Source organism: Pavona decussata, unplaced genomic scaffold (genome assembly GCF_977016875.1).
Source record: "Pavona decussata unplaced genomic scaffold, jaPavDecu1.1 SCAFFOLD_202, whole genome shotgun sequence".
Classification (NCBI taxonomy): Eukaryota; Metazoa; Cnidaria; class Anthozoa; order Scleractinia; family Agariciidae; genus Pavona; species Pavona decussata.
Window position 1 is genome coordinate 2,082,501 of NW_028145610.1, and position 15,708 is coordinate 2,098,208.

The 15,708-nt window shown below is 39.4% G+C and overlaps 1 protein-coding gene across 1 annotated transcript; it reads left to right on the top strand.

The window, feature by feature from the left end:
- Positions 1 to 135: 135 nt before the first annotated feature.
- On the top strand, positions 136 to 13,143 carry LOC146461088 (uncharacterized). Its single transcript, XM_085087269.1, has 3 exons — positions 136 to 190; positions 9,287 to 9,609; positions 10,991 to 13,143. The coding sequence occupies exons 1-3, from the start codon at positions 180 to 182 to the stop codon at positions 13,141 to 13,143; spliced, it is 2,487 nt and encodes an 828-aa protein (XP_084943395.1). The 5' UTR covers positions 136 to 179.
- Positions 13,144 to 15,708: the final 2,565 nt, after the last annotated feature.

A 15,708-nucleotide genomic window follows, 5' to 3' on the forward strand; every position in this document is an offset into this window, starting at 1 on the left:
CTGCGTGATTAATCCGTTATCGCGTGACTTGCATCCAAATGGCACCATGGGAATGATGTGAACATCGTCCCGACGTCCAACACTTTCACTTTCTGGTATCAGACTCGGGAGTGACGAACTGGGAAACAGAACAGGGCAGAACAGGGCCTTTCTGCATTAAGTTCGATATTTCTCTTCCGATGACTCAAAGGTAAGTTGCTTGTGGCAAGGTATTCTGCAATTTATACTCCATAAGTTATTTTGCTTGCGAATCGTTCGACAAAATTGTGACATAACTCCATCCAGACGGCAATTGGACAGCATACGCAAGCATGCGGGTTGTTAATTCAAGGTGGAATTTAAGGACTGTTTTCGCCTATTCGTTAATAGTAGCATCATATTCGCATATTCCCATTTACGGTACTACTCCCTGCTTTGATCGAGGGAGCATTTCTATATTTAATTCGAGGGACATCTTTGACTGCGATGCTCCGTTTTGACTGATATTGCTATCGCTGTGTACGTTGGCTAGTTCCGATGGCCTACCAAGCGTTCGGATGCAAGTTCCTTGCGGGCTTCAAAATCATCTTGGTTTTAATTATTCGTGTTAGTTAGGACACCAATTTTGCTTTATGTATACGCCGCTGTTGCGGTAAAGATTATCATCGCCAGAAGAGAAGATTTGGATATTTCCATCATCAGCGGTGATATTAGACTTATCATTGACATTCTGGAACAAACAAGAATCCAGAACATTCCAGTATTCTCCTACAACTGGATTTTCAAAAAGCTTTTGACACAATTGAATGGAAATTTATCCAAATAACAATTACATTATTCAACTTCGGGGAATCTATCCGGCGTTGGGTTTCTACCTTTTACACTAATACCCAGAGTGCTGTCCTAAATAATGGTTTCAGTACAAACTATTTCCCACTTTCAAGAGGAGTTAGACAAGGATGTCCCTTATCCCCCTATCTTTTTATTCTTGCAGTTGAACTTTTATCTTGTAAGATTAGACAAGACAAGGAAATTCAGGGAATCAATATCTTTCAAAGGAAATTTAAAATAAGTCAATTTGCCGATGACACCACCCTCCTGAGAAAGAATAGCAATTCAGTCAGAAGAGCCATCACTGTATTAGATAACTTTGGCGACATATCTGGTTTAAGATTAAACCCCTTGAAAACTAAAGCCCTGTGGGTCGGGCCTTGAAGACATTGTGAAGAGAAACCATTCGGATTTAAGTGGCCTAAAGAGCCTGTTCGAGTCCTAGGGACGTACATTTCTTATGATGAAAAGCAAAATCAAAAATATAACGTCAAAGCCAAACTGAAGAAATTGCAAACTGTTCTAGACATCTGGAACTGCCGCAATCTTACAATATTTGGAAGATGCCTCATAGCCAAAGCCTTGGAATTTCGCAACTGGTTCACATGATTTCAAATCTTGACATCACAAATGACTATATACATGCTGTTAACTCTGCCATATTCAAATTTATCTGGAGAAAGAAAAAAGACAAAATCAGACGTAAAGTAATGATCTCAGACTCTGTCAAAGGAGGTATACGCGCACCCAGTGCAGATGTCATGGCAAAGTCGCTGAACCTTGCATGGATTTCGAGATTTTTACCTGAAGGGCAAACTTACAAGGAATCTTGGAAGGTTATTCCCAGTTATCTGTTGGAAAAATTTGGACAAGAAGTTTCTTGCGCGGATAAATTTACCCCAGTTCTATAAATCGATTCTTTAAAATTTTCTAGAGCTAAAAATATCCTATACAAAGATTCTCCATATGAGGAATTTGTGTTATTCAACAACAAAGATATTCTGCTAAATGGATCTACTATCTTTTATAGAAATTGGCTGATGAAAGGTGTATACCTTATACAAGATCTTCTAAATTCGGACGGTAATTTTCTACCGTACCCAGAATTTATAGAGAAATACCAGGTAAAGTGTAATTTTCTTGCTTACCGGCAAGTTATCTCCGCAATCCCTAGACATCTCCTAGAGATGGCGAGGTCGACCGTCATAGATAAAACAAATTTCCTGTCAGAACAGATGTTCCCACTTTCATCAGAAACCTCTATTAACTTACTTAAAATAAAAATAAAAAACAAAGATTATTATCGATTATTAATTAACATGGAGAAAACCGAACTCAAAGCGAAAACAAAGAGGGCTCGTGATTTACGGGTAGACCAAATCCCCCTGGAATCGTTTTTCAGTGAAATCCAATTTTTATGCAAAGACAATTAGCTAAGAGAATTTTACTTTAAACTTTTGCATAGAATAATAGTCACTAAAAAGGAGTTGTTCTTGTATGGTAAAAAAGACGATATGCTTTGCGAGTACTGCCAAATGAACGATTCAATTATTCACACTTTACAACTGTACTTTGACAAAACAATTTTTTTCAGAAGTTATAAAGTGGTTCAATAATGAAAATGCCACCTCCTTACGCTACTCACAGATAGAAATATTATTTGGTAGAAAATTTGGTGATAAAAAGTAGATTCGTATTTCGTCAAAAAGCTCAACTTCACCCTTCTATATGCTAAGTATTATTTATACAATCAAAAGCTATTGTGTAGTGAAATTTCCATGATTGATTTTATAGCAAATCTTAATTAGAAATATTCTTTGGAAGAATTTAGCATGTAACACTGTCGCAATATTTTTATAGAATGAATATGTAAATGAAAAAAAAAATCATCATAGCGGTGATTAGCACTTATCCGCTTCGAATCCTTCGATCGATACAGCAGCTATATTCTGACTGTTGACTGTTGTTTATCAAGGAAGCAAGGACTTTCACAACGAACATAGGGGGGGTGATTAGTTAAATTACAAAGGTTGTCGTGATCTATGATACCATATAAGATTTTTGCGGTTGACAATTCTAGTTTTATGGTAGTATGAGTCTCATACCATTCCAGAAAGATTTTCCAGAACTCTGATACCACCGGACATGAAACAAGCATATGTTTTAGATCTTGTTTTGTTTTTGAACATAAATAGCAAAGATCACTGCTCACTAGTTTAGCTTTAAATAATTTGCTTCTAGTAAAAACTATATCATGTAAGGTTTTGTACTGGAACATAGTTAACTTTATTTCTATAGTGATAGAGAAAGCTAAGTTAAAGTATTTGCTTATTTGGTCCGGTTTTAACCCATTGGCAATAAGGCGTTGTTTTGCGGTGGGTTCTTCAAATATACGCTTCACGAAACTTTTGTGTATGGCTTTGGTTGTTAGCGCTTTCAAGTTATCCCACGGTTGTGTAGGATGCTCTTGCTGTAGCCCCGTTCGCTTTATTGCCATTTTATATTCTTGTGGAATAGCGTTTATTAGTCCAAAATAGGTCAAAAAATTGGTATGTAGCTGATAACGGAGTTTAAACTCTTCATAACTAAGGAAATCTAGATTCGGGTCGAGAAGGTCTTTTAAGGTGTAAACTCCTTTATCAAACCAAGTACGGAAAAAAATCATCTTGTTATCAATTTTAATATCTTGGTTATTCCATATAATTGTTTTCTTTGTGCATGGCATTTTATTATTCTGCACATTCTTAAACTCAAACCAGTATTGTAACATTCTCTCATAAAAGAGTGGTAGCTCTTTGATGTTAAGTTCCTTACTGTTACAGTTACAGGTTGAGAGGAAGGTTAAGCCTCCCAGGTGTAATGTGGCTTCATTTGGAATGACCGTCCATGCTGAATTCTCGCTCAGGTGAAGTCGCTTTATCCAAATGGACTTTAGTGCTTTGTTCATTAAGGTAAAATCAATCATATTCAGACCCCCATTTTTGCGTTCGCCAATAATTGTGTTTTTTTTTAATTTTGGCTATTTTGTTGTCCCAGATGAAATTGAAGGTGATTTTGTTTACCTGCTCACAGAAGTTTTTAGGGACTGGCAGTACGGATGAATTGTAAATAAGCTTTGAGAGGCCCGCAGATTTAACAATGTTGATCTTGCCTAACAGAGTTAGTTTCCGTCTCTTCCAATTGTTTAAGGTCTTTTCCAAAACATCTAATTTTTCATAGAAATTAAGCTTATTACTAACCTTTTCCGAGTTTGAGAAGTATATACCTAAAGCATAAACTGAGTCTTTCGGCCACTTAACATTGAACGGGGTATCTTCTCTGTTTTTCCATTTTCCCAGCCACATTGCTTCTGACTTCGTGTGGTTAATTTTTAATCCCGAGCATCTTTCAAACTTTCCTAGGAGGTCAAGCAAGTGACTCATTGATTCCGGGTTTTTTAGAAAAACTGTTGTGTCATCCGCATACTGTGTGATTTTTATCTCGCGTGCTCCAACTCTAATGCCTTCAATGTTCGGGTTTTTTTAATCGCAAGTGCAAGAATTTCAATACCAAGGACGAAGAGTGTGCTTGATAGTGGGCAACCCTGCCTGACGCCTCGCTCCAGCTTGAAGAAATCAGAGGCATAACCATTGTTTGTGACACAGCTAGTTGTGTTGGAATAAAAAGTTTGTATCCAGTTTTTGAAGTCAGGACCAAAATTAAGTTTGTCAAGAACCTTAAAAAGGAAATTTCATTCTATAGAATCAAATGCCTTTTCAAAGTCGAGGAAGACAGCAAGACCGGGGAGGTTTTTTGCTGCGGTGTAGCTAATAATGTCACTAATGAGTCTGACGTTTTCACCAATATAACGTCCTTTGATATAGCCAGTTTGATCAGCGTTTATCAAAAGCGGCAGGACGGCTTCCAGTCTTTTTGCGATTGCTTTCGTGGCAATTTTGTAGTCTGTGTTTAAAAGTGAGATAGGCCTTAGATTGCCAAGGAGATTGGTCGGTTTGTCTTTTTTCGGTACTAGTGTTATGAAACCTCTTCTTTGACATATTGATAATTGGCGTTTTTCGAAGCCATAATTTATGCTTGCAATAACATTTTGTTTAACGTAATCCCAGAAGAATTTGTAAAATTCGCACGTGAAGCCGTCTGAGCCTGGGCTCTTTCCATTGTCCATGTGTTTTAAAGCTTGGTAGCATTCTTGTTCGGTTAGAAAGCCTTCACATTTCTTAGATTGATCCTCATTAAGGGGTGTTAGCAGGTTGTTGTTAAAGAAAGCATCAAACTCGAAGTTGTTGGGATTAACATTTCTAGTAGAATACAGATTTTTATAAAATGTTTTCTCTTCTTCGAGTATTGTTTTTACGTCGTCAGTTTCTTCACCATTAGATAGTTTCAGCTTTGAGATCTTTTTCCGTAAGAAGTTTCTCTTTTCTAGATTGAGAAAGTACTTAGAATTTTTTTCTCCGTGCTCATACCATCGCGCTTTACTGCGCAATATTGTACCTTTAATTTTTCTGTTTGATATTTTTTCTAATTTTGCTTTTAGTGAATAATACTCGTTCAGCAAATTAGGGTCATTTCTAGCGGAACATAGTTTTTCTTGTAGATCATTTAGATTTTTTAGTAGTTGTTTTTCCTGGTCTTTTTCTGATCTAGCTCTTCTCTTGGAGTACTGCAGTGTGAAGCCTCTGATTTCCATTTTGATGACATCCCATTTCAGGCCAAGATCTGTGACATCCTTGTACTTTTCTATGAGAGCCGGAATGTTTACACACATTTTTTCTACATATTCTTTATCTTCTAACAAGCTTGCGTTAAATTTCCAGAAACCAGGGCCTGATTTTTTGCGTTGGTCGACCGATTGTATATTCAACATAATAGCAGAGTGATCTGAGAAAGGAGTATGCATAATATTACTTTCTTTTGTTAGATCAACTAAATCAGCTGTGATTAGGAAAAAATCAAGTCGGCTTTGAGACTTGAATGCTTTGTCATGCCATGTAAACGACAGAGCTTGGCGATCTAATTCACGCCAAATATCTGTGAGAGCGAAGTTAGAGCATAGATTTTCAATTTCGTTTATGACAGTATGTTTGTTCGAACGTTGTTTCACACTTTTTCTGTCTTTTGGCGTTAGCGCGCAGTTGAAATCCCCTCCAATTATCAAGTTGCACTCTGAAAATCCACTTAGAGTTTGATTTAAATCTTGATAAAACTTGATTTGCTGTGAAATGTCATTCGGAGCGTATACATTGGCAAGGACGAGGTTTTGATTATCTAGCTTGATTTCCAAAATTATTGATCTTCCGTTTTTGTCTTTGATACTTCTTATCACCTCTAATTGGTATCTTGGGTTAACAAGAATCATCACACCTTTGCTATGATTTGATCCATGGCTGTAGAAGATATTTCCACCCCATTCCGATCGCCAGATGTTTATAGATTGTTCGGTACTAAAGGTTTCTTGGAGGAAATAGCAGTGAGCGGTCTGCCTATGAAGCCACTTAAAGACTTTTCTACGTTTGATAGAATTATTTAAACCTCTTACGTTTAGCGAAACGATTTTGAAATTAATCGATGAAATTTCGTTATCCATCGTGTATAATGTATTAAAGCAGTTACTAACTGACCTGAATTTGTTTGGACTTATCTTAAACCTAGGCTGTCGTATTTGAATAGCTTGCTGTAAAGCATACCTGTATCTAAAAAAGTAGAATGTAAACACGGAATATATGCAATTGCCAAACAAAGTGTTTTTGTTACTTCTATGCATAAAAGGAAAGCACGTACGAGACAATAACAAAAAGATGACAGCTATTATGTAAAACGCTCCTGAGGGAGTGTTGGGGTTAGCCGGTGTATGCAAATTCAGCTCTGTTTAGGTTTTTTAGAGTTATATATGAAACTGTACAATGCTCTTTTTGTTGATAAAGGTAATTGTAGAAAAACAAGGAATAAAGCTTTTGGGTAAAAGCATAGTTCCAAGAGGCAGAAATTGACTTACGTTGTGGTTTCAGTCTCCATTGGGCTCTCTTTTAAGTGCTCCGGTATGGTTCCGCAGGTAAATCTTTCTTCGCCTACAACAAGATGTCGATCAATAACTTTGGAATCAAATCCGAGTGCTCTGGCTTTTTTCATTGCCTTGATCAAAAAGCGACGTTCCTGCTGAATTGCTTTAGCATAGTCCTGCGTAATGTAAGCATCTTGATATGTTGTGGAGTTTTTCAGATCTTTCTTTCTTGACCATACCAAGTCCCTGTCTTCGCGACACACAAATCTCGCAATAATTGGCCGCGTTTTTCCGACTGCAGGCTTTCCTACCCTGTGAACGGCATGAAATCTGACATTGGTGACATCTATTTTCAGGTCGTTTCGTATCAGATTGATAATCATTCCTTTGCAATCCTCTGGTAGATTCATGAATTTCAAGTTTTCGCGACGCGTGTAGTTCTCTAAAGCAATGTTGTTTTCTTTTTCCACATTTAGAAGCAGCGTTGTTTTCTGTAATTCAGACTTCAGCTCGTCAATTTCCTTTTGTTGAGAGTCTTTGACGTCTTTGTGGGTTTTCAGCTCGGCGGCATGATCTTCAATATGCTCCCAAGCTTGCTCCAGAGACTTTTCAATGCTGTTGATGGTAGCTTTCAGACCATCCAAGTTCTCTTTTATTTCGTGGCGAAAGCAATCCATATCTGTCTGGAGTCGCTCTATTTTGTTCTCTAATCTGTCGCCCAAAGATTTGATTGAATCGACGATTTTTTTCAAGACACCATCGAGGGGAACGTTATGCTCTTTTCCAACCTCATGTTCTTTGCTTGTTGGCGCCGCCATCTTCGGTTTCTTCGGGTCGGTCGACGGTGGGCTATAAGAGAAGGATCTTTCTGCTCTTTTCTTGTTTTTTTTCTTCATAAAAGGAAAGGCATTGACCGATCTTTAAAAGTTTAGTCTGATCTGAGCGACATCGTTGTTTGAGAGCCGAATAATCCGGCTATATTCTAGAAGCTCTTAAAAGCGTGACCGTCCGCCATTGTCACGCTTGCTTGCACACAACGAACATAGGGGATTCCAGTTATAACCGTAATGATGTTTTCACTGGATTTAACGGCTATGTTAGCAAACAAAGAATATTATTTAAGTAAAACTGAGTTGTTTTCGTACCGACTGAAAAGAAATCGGCCACCTCTCCACAACGGCCACTTCTCTACAACGGCCACTTTTTTTGTCCCGGTGGACACCTCTTGTTTAAACCTCTCTACAACGGCCACCTCTCTACAACGGCAACGGCCACTAAAGTGCGTCCCCAACTGCCAAAATAACCTCTCGACAACGGCCAGTTCAATTTTTTTTGTAAAAACCTTTTTTTTATAAGTTGATGCAGTAATCGACATTTGTCTTCGGAACATTACGTTTCTGTATCCATTTTAATGATATACGTATTTTGATTGTGTTCCATTTATATGCTGCAGTAAGCATAAATTGTCTATAATAATATAGCGAATGTTGCGAACCTTGCTCGTTTCGTCTTGTTAACATTTTGATTCAAAACATTATTTACGTTTTATTGTGTATTTTATCTGTAGATATTTTTTAAGATTGGATTGCCATTATAGGCTACAGTAAGCATGAACTTGGCACAATAAACATGTTGTACTTCCCGAAAAAAAATGTATCAAATTACACCCCAACCTCCCCATAACGGCCACTTTCTTCTGTCCCCAAGGTGGCTGTTTCAATTCGCGTTAATTTCAACTACATTAATTAACACAAGCGATTACCTACAATAAGGTAATCCTCTATTCAAGAATTGACAATACGAAATAAGCACACTGTATCTATAAATCATACCTCATATTTTGCCTCCTTAGTGTTTGAGACATTGCCACTCTATTCCAAGACCCTCCTCAATAACTAAGCGAGTAGTCCAGGAACCCCCCCCCCCCCCCCCCGCCCCCTTTAAACACTGCCAAAACAATTATAAAATTTATCCCCCCCGATAAATATTGCACTGTCCCTTAGGTGTATAAGTAAAGTCGTGAAAATAGCATTTCACATAGTTCCTTGATAAACGTGAAATCTCAATGCTTGTACTTATAATTAGAACTATCCGTTTCCAATTACGTATTATGTATTGGGTCATACTCTATAAGTGCCATTGTTCGAACAGTTAAATGTTACCCATTTATTGCCAAACATTTTCTCCAATAGTTAATTTATCTTTAGGAGATGACATGCATGTATCTGAGGACCAAAAGCGTTGGGTGGTTATCGGGATCGCTTTCAACAAGCTGGTACAGCAAATTCGCCCATTTGTGGAGCAGTCTTTACAGGCAGAATATCAGAGATTAAGATCCAGTCATAACATTCATGCCCAAACTGCACCTGGAGTTCTGACGAAGCATCCCAAAAATCTGAAATATGAGAACATTAATGGCAACAGCAACCACAAACTTCCCTCAGGAAAACTTGACTTTTCTAAATTTGACTACAGAGTAAAAAGTCATGTTGACCTGGCCAAACTTTACCTTCAACCTTTCATGGCTAAGTTCAGTGCATTTGATGGAAAGTGTGATGGTTCTGCTGTTCTTTTGCTTCTTGGTGACGTACCAGTGTTTTCTCCTGCTATACAAGCATCAGCCAAGGTAGTGAGAGAACATGTGAGAAATGAGTGGGCCCACTGCAACTTCACAGACTGGGATGCACCCAAGTTCCAGAGCTGTTTTCAGGAGATGCAGCAACTTGTCCAATCCATCGTCCTACCCACTGCGGATGAGACCAGGCTCTTGTTAGAGTTGAATGACTGGGAGACCAAAGGTTTTTATTGTACTTTAAATTCAGTCAGTGTTCTAAGAATGCTAGGTTTAGAGTCTCTGTGTTTTCATAGATGCATGGTAACATACAAAGCAAGGGCAGATGCAGGAAATTTTTATAGGAGAGATCCAATGTTACCTTTCTCAAGTGAGTCTCTGAGGGTTACCAACAGTTTTTGCGAAATTAAGAGCGACTCTCCCTAAGAACCTCATATTCAATTATTATCTGAGAAATAGCAGTTTCGCTGATGACTCTTCCATCAATTTCTCCTGGCAAGTAGGTAACAAATGTGAAATACGAACGGAGAAATTTAATTTGAATTTCAAGTGGGTTTCGAGCACAGAAAACTTCGAATCACAGAATTTTAAGAAAAATTAACTTTCTCCGTTTGTATTTCATATTTGTTACCTAATTGCCAAGGGAAATTGATGGAAGAGCTATCACGGAAATCTTTCTTTTTAGATAAAAATTGAGTATGAGGTCCTTAGGGAGAGCCGCTCTTAATTTCTGTACATCATTTGTACACATTCGAATGCATGATTGACATTTATTGCAAAGAAATCTTCAAACATTCTTCTGTAATGGACCTGGTGATAAACCGTGTGCAAATTTCTTTAGTGTCAATGCCAACAACATGTTGCTTGCTCCAGGTGTTCAGGTAGCGGGGAGCGCAGGGAAAAAATTGCGATCAGAGTCGCTTGTAACTCGGTGACTTAATTTGGACCGAGATTTTATTTTGGAAGCCCTGCAAAATTAGGGAGCCTTTTCTTGCGAGTAGAAAAGGAGTGCACGGGGGGGAGGGGGGGGGAGGGGTATGAGGAATTGATCCCGGGCTATGGACCATAACCCCAAACTATCCAGCTAGCTAGTATTGGCCTCGTGGCTTAGTCGGTACTGTATCAGCGATCAAAATACGAAGAGACAAGGGTTCGAATTCACCTAGATCAAAGATTTTTCCTTTAACTGCTATGAACTGCATTTCTTTACCAGGTGTCGGGTAATACTAGCCGATCACGTGGTTTAGCGACCGCGTGCGATTAGTTTTTTTTCTATCATACATGTTGTTTATTTCAAAGAAATGTACAGCGCATTTCGCGGATCGGTACAAACCGAAAAGAATTAATTAAAGACAATCAAGTTGTGGAAAAACTGTTGTTCGTCTCAGGTACCAAAATCAAGTTGTTTCCTTCCAGAAAATAAATTTACACTGCAGAGTTGACTGTTCTTTCTCTCAGCAATATGTGTATAGACGAATAGATGATATTTCTTGTTGCACAAACCTGTACATGTAACTTACTGATTTACTTCAGCTGTCATCCAGAGCGTGGCTGTAATGAAGAACTCTTCATTAATTTCACTGACAATTCGTACCTTTCTTTTACAGGCACAACCTTCTGTGGAAATTCCCCTGTAGACCCTTCCTTATTAAACTTGGTTCAGAATGAAGTGTTGCTACTTTCCTCAAATTTGGATGAATTTGTCGAACAAAAAGACGAATTGGAATCTCAGTTGCTTGGAGTTAAGCACTCTCTTGATCAGCTCGCCGAACTTCCTCAGGAAGTTGAACAAATAAAGGATGACGCGGAGTCCTTGAAGCAACAGGTAGCAGATCAGGAAGTTGAACAGATAAAGGATGACGTGGAGTCCTTGAAGCAACAAGTGGCAGATCTAAGATGCAATAATGCGAAAAGTGAAGAGCGTACAAAGCATCCAGTGTTTTTTGGGGCGCTCGACAGAAATGAGTACTTTACAGGCCGAAAGAAGATATTGGAGACCCTAGAAAGGGCTTTTGACGATGTCAACCCCACAGAAAATAGCCGTGGAGTCCTAAAGAGGGGGATTAATATCCGTGGGATTTGTGGGCTTGGAGGGTGCGGAAAGTCTTCTCTTGCCCTCGAGTACGCTTGGCGCAACATGGAACGCTACCCTGGAGGCGTGTTTGTTGTAAACGGAGAGAGTGATGATTTAATGAGGGTGTCTCTTCAGGGAATTCATGAAGAGTTTGTAGACGTAGACAGCACCCAGTCCAATAAGTTCAAAGAAGGTAAATCGTTTGAAGACCTGCTGACTGAAACTCTCTCATGGCTGAGTAGTTTGACGGAGAAGTGGCTCTTACTTGTTGACAATCTGGATCAAAAGGAACTTAGCTCCTGCACAAGGAAATTGTTTTTCGGTCAGTGGAAAAGCAAAACGTCAGGTGACATTCTGGTTACTTCCCGAAGAACACAACGAGTGCTTTGTGAGGACCTACACCTTTCGCCAGAAAACTGTTACGAGTTGGACCCTTTTTCCTTAAGTGAATCCACTGAATTCCTTGACAAGCGTACGGGAATACAATCCAGTTGTGAAGATGAGGACCAAGGGAAAAAAGTACTCGCCGAAGAGCTTGGTAGATTACCTCTGGCCTTAGAACAAGCCGCGGCCTACATTAAAGCGTTGAAATGCCCCATTCCGTTATACCTCCAGCAATATCGTTCGCAAAAGGCGAAGCTTTTAAGCATGAAGAGTGCCAATCCACACACAGAGATCTACAACGAGGAACGCCTTGGAGTGCAAACTACGTGGCTTCTCAATTTTCATTACATCACCGATTGTGGGAGAGACGAAGGCCTTGGAAGGGCAGCCGCTTTTTTCATGAAAATCGCAGCATATTTGTTCCCAGATGATATACCAATTGATGTCTTGAACGTCGGCGCCCCAGAGATTGAGGCACATGAGGACCTGAAGAAACGTTTAGAAATGCCTCTCGGTGCACAGCAAATTGTTGATTTATTGATTAAGTTTTCACTATTCAAACGCAAGTCGGATGATACTTTAAGCATCCATCGCATTGTCCAAGAGACCTTGAGAGATCGTTGCGACAGGGAAGGTGAAACTGACAATGTCTTATCTTCTGCTGTTGGGATGATGCACCAAGCATTTCTCAACTGTATAGGTGGTGCAGAGTTTCTTAGTGATTTTCTTCACAAAATGACATCTATGGTAGTGGAGAAACCAAATCCTATGGGAGCAACTGTCTTAGCCGGCTTTAGTCTAGCTGCCGCTCCCCTTGAAGGACGGCGCTGGAGAAATCTGTCCAAAAATGCCTTTTACCTTGTATGCAATCTCTTCAAGGATTCCCCCTTGAAAACTTGTTTCTTTTGTGAGGCATCTGCCAGGCTTTTTTGCGAAGCAGCTTTGTTCTGCTATTCCCTTGGAATGGACATTCAAGGTTACCGTTTGCAACAGTTTGTCTTCGAAATTATTTGTGCAGTAAAAGAACCCATTCGTTATTACAAAAATGACGAGCTGCTGAAGGTAACAAGAGTCTTGTTCCCATATGGGGACGGGCACCTAATTTCTTACAAGTTAAATGAATCAGTTGATGTCAGAGAAAAGACCAACGACAGAACGTTACAAACAATCAAAGTTATTGAATCAAAGGCAAGGGAAGCCTTTAGCAAGGGCGATTTTCAAACATCCGTTGAGTTGTATTATGACATTGTTAGAATATCAATTTGTAATCGATTTTGGGATTTTTACAATTTCATATTTTAAACACACGTGTTATACAGCAGCTTGTGTAAGTTAAAATGACTTTTTTTCGTTATCGTCAGTAACGGAAATGATGACTGCTGTATGAAATCGTTATTTGTTGTCTTTAAAGTTTTGTTATCGCTGCTTTGGCAAATAAAGATGGCCCTGTCTCTAGTTAACAAACACAATCTAAGAACAACGTTTCAGTGCAGACAAACATTGGAATGCGTTGGTCCGAATAAATGAAGCTTTTTGTAAGTCTGGGGCCAGAAACATGGAAGTTAAGATGTAAAGTAAGTACTGTTTCTTGACATTAGCTTACAGTTACTCCAACAGTACTCTATTGTTAGGAAACAATACTTAGGACACATCTCAACTTAGGAGGCCTTTGTGAATCAGGCTCCCCGGGAGGCTTGTCCAAGTGAGTAGTTTTTCACCAAGCGAAGCAGATATTAGATTTCTTTTTTCAGTTCATCTGACATACTACAAAAAAGTGGTTTTGATTTTGTTATCTTCTCTCCCCATTTCCTCGCCTTGTTCAAAGTGACTTTTCTCTCCAAAACTGCACCATCAGCGCAAAACAACATGGGCCGCCTTGCAATCTTCCAGGGGCACTCAACCTTTTTTTTCGGCGATATGTTCGTTTCAGGTGGGCCTTACCATCCGCAGAAATTCGGCTTGCTGCTCGATCGGGCATTTCTAAGAAAGCAACAACTGGAAACTTTACTTCCCCTCCCTAATGACAAATTTTGTCAATCAACCAGATTTTGGGTGTCACACGACCAGCCCCATCCAGTGTCCTTTTCTGGAGGAAGGAAGAAAGAGAACCCTGCGAATGAGGTTGCATTTCGCTGAGCGAAATGTCGTCTCACACATTCGTAACACTGAAAAAATTAATCTTTTCTTTAGGGGGGGGGGGGGGGAGGCAAGGGAAGGCATCTCCGTCGTTTTGAAGTACCAAATAAGGCCAGCTAGCATCATTTTCTGAAAACCAACAGCAGCTCGAAAATTCTGAAAATAACATTCCGTTTCCCAAAGTTTTCTGTGATGTAAGCTAAAGAATCTTAACAGATCAAACTGTCAGCATACACAAATCATTTTGGCTTTAAAAACGACCGTAAAACCATCGCAGAAAACAGAATACCTGTTATTTTGGAGTACTTTTTGCTGATGTTGTTGCGATTTTGAAGCTAAGTGATGACGGCGTAGTTTTGTTTAGCCAAACTTTTCGGTCACAGACCAAGGTTTTATAGTGTGGCTTTTAACCCCTTGAATCCGGAAAAGAAGCAAAGAAAAAAGAAAAGGACGATTAGATAGCTGGCAGGAAAGAGAAAAATTGTTCTTCAACATGCAAGCTCATCCACGGTCCTCTCTCAGCCATGTAGCTCGCCAGCTTTCGACCGGTTTTTCAGCCGACCCTGCTCTCAGCCATCTTCGGAGAACCATGGGTAGATAGTCAGTGAGATCCGGGCTTGCGACTCACTTTACCAAAAGAGCATTATCTTAGTCAGCTGATCGATTTTTCCACCCAGCCAGATATATATTTAACGCCCACACAATCTTGTTAATTAGTTAATTGAGTATTTACTGACTTAGCAGGTAGGAGTTTACAAGGTACCGACAATACAACTCGAAGACCCGTACAAGACTTAGTACCTGGAAAAAGCATCAGACGACCAACACTTGACGCCACACGTTTTTACATACGGACCGGTACGTTATCAGAATAAAAGACCCTCTTAGTATAGGAAAAGTGGAACATGCTTTCCCCATGGCAATGTCTCTCAATACACATATAAATGTGATTTCTCTGGACCACCCGAGTCAGCTGCTGTCCCGATCTAGAGGGCTATTTAAAAGACGGCCAAACGGCACGGACCCGATAAAAGAGGTACGTTACCGATAATGTTTAGGCAAAGGCAACTATGAACCTAGAACGACACGGTTATTTCTCTATGTTAAGTATCGGTACCCTAACACTCTTTTACGGATCCTACCAGTTTTTGTCTGCCGTGTAAATTCCCCTCAGCGATCAGCCGATATTGGGTTTCCCACATTCAAAAGTTCCCCAGCGGGTTGATTGTTTTTCCACTGAACAAGCTGAGCATTTTTGACTCGGGGTTCTTCGTTCGCACAAGTGGGAGGTTTAGTCAATTGAAACTGTGGCAACTGTAGGTGGTCTACCTGTGTAATCTCTTGCTCACTACAGAAAATAACAATCCCAAATCACCAACAGTAGGAGTCGGGACGTCACTTCCATCAAAACAACTGACCTAGTAATAGAATCTATTTGAAAATTTTTTTAGTCTAGAATATTCTGGCGTATGTTAGCATCCTGTTTTCGAATCTTGCTTCATGGCGTCGAAACGCGAGACCGAAAAAAAAAAATGAAATGAAAAATCAGAGTATGTTCCCTGGCTGTCATAACAAGTGAGTCTACTTTTCTCAGCTTTCACGTAAATAGAGAAACATCTACAATTAGACATAACTCCGCGTTTCTCCTGAAAAAAAAAATGTTTGGTAAATAATATGTAATACTTATTAATATTAGCCAAACAAACTTCTTTAGAATGAAAATAAGGTAGA